The sequence below is a fragment of the Triticum aestivum genome, chromosome 2D (genome assembly GCF_018294505.1).
Source record: "Triticum aestivum cultivar Chinese Spring chromosome 2D, IWGSC CS RefSeq v2.1, whole genome shotgun sequence".
NCBI lineage: Eukaryota > Viridiplantae > Streptophyta > Magnoliopsida > Poales > Poaceae > Triticum > Triticum aestivum.
Window position 1 is genome coordinate 570,320,703 of NC_057799.1, and position 4,231 is coordinate 570,324,933.

Consider the following 4,231-nt stretch of genomic DNA (forward strand, 5'->3'; position numbering starts at 1 on the left):
CCCCGACTTGCTGGAGATACGACGGTTGCTAAAAACATAACTGCTGATTTTATTTTTATTTTTTATAAAGAAAAACCACGATCAAAAACCCAGGATGTGCACAACCGCACCACCAGGGAGATGAAACCACGATCCAGAACCCACGATGTGCACAACCGCATCGACAGTGAGATCGTGCACTCCTTTGCCGCTTCCCCGCCCTTAAATTTAGACTTCCGCCGCGGCCTTCTTACACACAAACAACAGAAATCGCCATTGCGCTCCCACTCATTGTTCCCCACGAAAAACCAGGTTGCAGGAGGACCAACTGCTCCAGGCCATGGGATTCATCAAGGAATTCATGGAGGTGCAGGCCCACGGCAACACCAAGTTGCACGTGATCCACACCAACGACTTGCACAAGGCGGCGACCACCATCGAGCAGTACGAGCGACACCTCGAATTCGAGCGCCACAAGATCGTCGGAGTTGATGTGGAGTACACCAACGATGTTGGCAAAGATCAGAAACCAGCCCTCGTCCAGCTCTCCGTCGGCAAGGATCATCCGGTGTTGCTCTTCCAACTGAGCGCCGCCGACAAGAACTGCACCAGGTTCGACAACTTCCTCGCCGACCCCAGATACACGTTTGCTGGCTTCTCCATCGACGGCGACATAGAGATGCTCAGGCGCGTTGGACTAGACATCACCCACTTTGTCGACATCCAGAAGGAATGGAGGGTGCCTACAGCTACCAAGCCTCTGGACTCCCTTGGGGATGTCTCTGGCATCCTTGTCCACGACTACTACAACAACATGAAGAAGAAGCTCACCAACGCAGAGCAACAGCGCTGGGCGTGCATGCCCCTGTCCATGAGGCACATCGAGTACGCGGCAAAAGATGCTTACGTTGCGTACGAGATATGGAGCCGCCTCACTATCATCCAGGAAGGCCTCCGCCGGGCAAAACTCGAGAAGCAGCAGACCAGGAAGCATGCAAGGTCCTGGGGCGACTACGACTACTGAAGCAGGTGGTCCCGGCCAAGAAAAGTAACTAGAAGATTGCTCATGCCATTCTAGATTTCACGTTAGATTTGCTCTCTCTCAAGACTGACGTTTGCTTGTTCTAAATTTAGATTTGCTTGTGTCACAGTTAACCTTGTAGTTTGCTTCCAGTTTACATATCTTCTGAACAAGTTTATTTCCAGTGCAATGTTGCAGTTTTCTATTATTAGAATATATTGGCGTGAACTGAAAAATATAAACACGGTACAAATAACCTTGTAGTTTGCTTCCAGTTTACATATCTTCTGAACAAGTTTATTTCTAGTGCAATGTTGCAGTTTTCTATTATTAGAATATATTGGCGTGAACTGAAAATATAAACACAGTACAAACACTATACGATTAGCGTAACGCATAGAGCAGGTACACATAGCAATCCACAAAAATGACGAGCATGCAATGCACTAGTACCTTTGTGGATGCAGCGTCGAAATGCAGGGACACAATTACAGAATGCTCCTAAAAGCAGTGCACAATGTTCTAACAAACCATTGCACACACAAATATTGAAAATCATTCATATGGAACACTTTGGAAAAACATTTTGAATACAGAGGTAGTTAGGTGTTTATTCTCCTTGGAAAACATTGCTTACGCCCATGACCCTCAGAGAAGAACACTACAGAGGCACGGTTGTCCGTCAATAACACCAACTACTTAAAACACCCACGAAGGCACTTCGGTGCCTCCACTCCTATGGAGACCGTGCGTAAATTGACTTCACGTCCGTTAATGAGGCCGAATGCCTTCGAAGACACATGAAACTCATAGGCCATGGCCCCCGCAATGAAAACGTGTCAATGAAAGCTTCTTGAAAACAGAGGCTGATCTTCACGTGCTTGCATCACGATCCTTCGCGTCCCTACCTCCCTTAGAATCACGTCCGTGCCTAAAGTTCGTCGGGTAAAACCGTACCTCTGTCGTGCGTAACATGTTAAGAAAGTTGCTGACAACAAAAACATCAGAAAACCGAGCATTACGTCGACCCCGCTGGCACTAAACGTGACGTCACCGAAAACGCAGAGGCAGGAGCGTGCCTTACGGCCAGCTTCCGACGTATCGGGTCTATGAAGATTTACTTCCTTCTTAATATGGGAGGTGACTATCGCAGAGGCATAGGCTCCATCATTCACCTCCATGCCTCTGTGCCTCGGCAAGAACGACGACCGTGCTTGTAACTGTAAAGCGTATCGGACACCTTAGGGACGACCTTGCAACTATTTCAGACATGACCGTGCCTATTCCGTCGGCACATTCATGCCTCTCGCAGTTAATTGAAAAACATTCCGGGAAAACAGTAACGGACGCCTATTGTCAATCCTCGCGTCACGTACATTCGACGTACATTCCTTCGTCACACAAGTAATAGCCGTGCCTCTGCCACAGAACATATAAGTGAAAAACGATTCTTCCTACACTTGTAAAACTCGGAATGCCCTGGATAAATGTCGAATCCCACCTTGCGGTAAAACCATGGAGGCCGGTGCTTCTCAGAAACACATCTGTGGCTTTTTGCGCATGTAGTTGAGTGCACGGCTATTTGTTCGTGCCCGTGCCTCACGTAGCACCATAGCACGAATTGACGTCCGTGCAATCACGTAGCTTCAACTCCGTGCCTCACGTAGCATCGTATCTGTGCCTCTTGTTTCGCCTCTCGTTGTATGAGTGCTTCTTGCAGCTGCATGACCACGCCTCTCGTTGCTTCTCGTTCTTTTTGACCATCTCGTAGCGTCAGTTGCAACACGGACACACAACAGTGCCTCTGAAGAAACACAACACTGCTCCTACCAGCGAATGTATCACTGAAAACAATTGCCACTCCCAATAAATGTACCACGCCCGTGTGTCTGAGAGTTAAACCAGCCACTTCAAGCATGCTTCTCTTGGTCAGAGACTTGTGCCTCTACATACTGCCCCTGCATGCCTCACGAGATAAATTGTAAAAGTTAACATTTGACAGCAAACTACGCAAGACAACGATCATCTCCCCGACTTGCTGGAGATACGACGGTTGCTAAAAACATAACTGCTGATTTTATTTTTATTTTTTATAAAGAAAAACCACGATCCAGAACCCACGATGTGCACAACCGCATCGACAGTGAGATCGTGCAGTCCTTTGCCACTTCCCCGCCCTTAAATTTAGACTCCCGCCGCGACCTTCTCACACAGAAAGAACAGAAATCGCCGTTGCGCTCCCACTCATTGTTCCCCACGAAAAACCAGGTTGCAGGAGGACCAACCGCTCCAGGCCATGGGATTCACCAGGGAATTCATGGAGGTGCAGGCCCACGGCAACACAAAGTTGCACATGATCCACACCAACGACTTGCACAAGGCGACGACCACCATTGAGCAGTACGAGCGACACCTCCAGTTCGAGCTCCACAAGATCGTCGGAGTTGATGTGAAGTACACCAATGACCATGGCGAAGATCAGAAACCCACCCTCGTCCAGCTCTCCGTCGGCAAGGATCATCCGGTGCTGCTCTTCCAACTGAGCGCGGCCGACAAGAACTGCACCAAGTTCGACAACTTCCTCGCGGACCCCAGGTACACGTTTGTTGGCTTCTCCATCGACGGCGACATAGAGATGCTCGGCCGCGTCGGACTGGAGATCGCCCACTTCGTCGACATCCAGAAGGAATGGAGGGTGCCTACAGCTACCAAGCCTCTGGACTCCCTTGGGGACGTCTCAGGCATCCTTGTCCACGACGTAGAGCTCACCAACGCAGAACGCAGCCGCTGGGCGTGCATGCCCCTGTCCATGAGGCACATCGAGTACGCGGCAAAGGACGCTTACGCTGCGTACGAGATATGGAGCCGCCTCACCATCATCCAGGAAGGGCTTCGCCGGGCAAAACTCGACAAGGAGCAGACCAGGAAGCGCGCTAGGTCCTGTGGCGACTACGACTACTGAAGCAGGTGGTCCCGGCCAACAAAAGTATCTAGAACATTGCTCATGCCATTCTAGATTTCTCATTAGATTTGCTTTCCCTCAAGACTGCCGTTTGCTTGTTATAAATTTAGGTTTGCTTGTGTCGCAGTTAACCTTGTAGTTTGCTTGCAGTTTACATGTCTTTTGCACAAGTTTATTTCCAGTGCACCACAATAGGCACTTATGTGCCTATGTGCCTCTGATACCAAGGGGACCGTGCGTAACTTGGCTTCACGTCATTTTACGCAACA

At 49.4% G+C, this 4,231-nt stretch overlaps 1 protein-coding gene across 1 annotated transcript; it reads left to right on the forward strand.

The window, feature by feature from the left end:
• Positions 1-319: 319 nt before the first annotated feature.
• On the forward strand, positions 320-1,003 carry LOC123050045 (uncharacterized). The gene has a single exon (XM_044472891.1). The coding sequence runs from the start codon at positions 320-322 to the stop codon at positions 1,001-1,003; it is 684 nt and encodes a 227-aa protein (XP_044328826.1).
• The last annotated feature ends 3,228 nt before the right edge of the window (positions 1,004-4,231 follow it).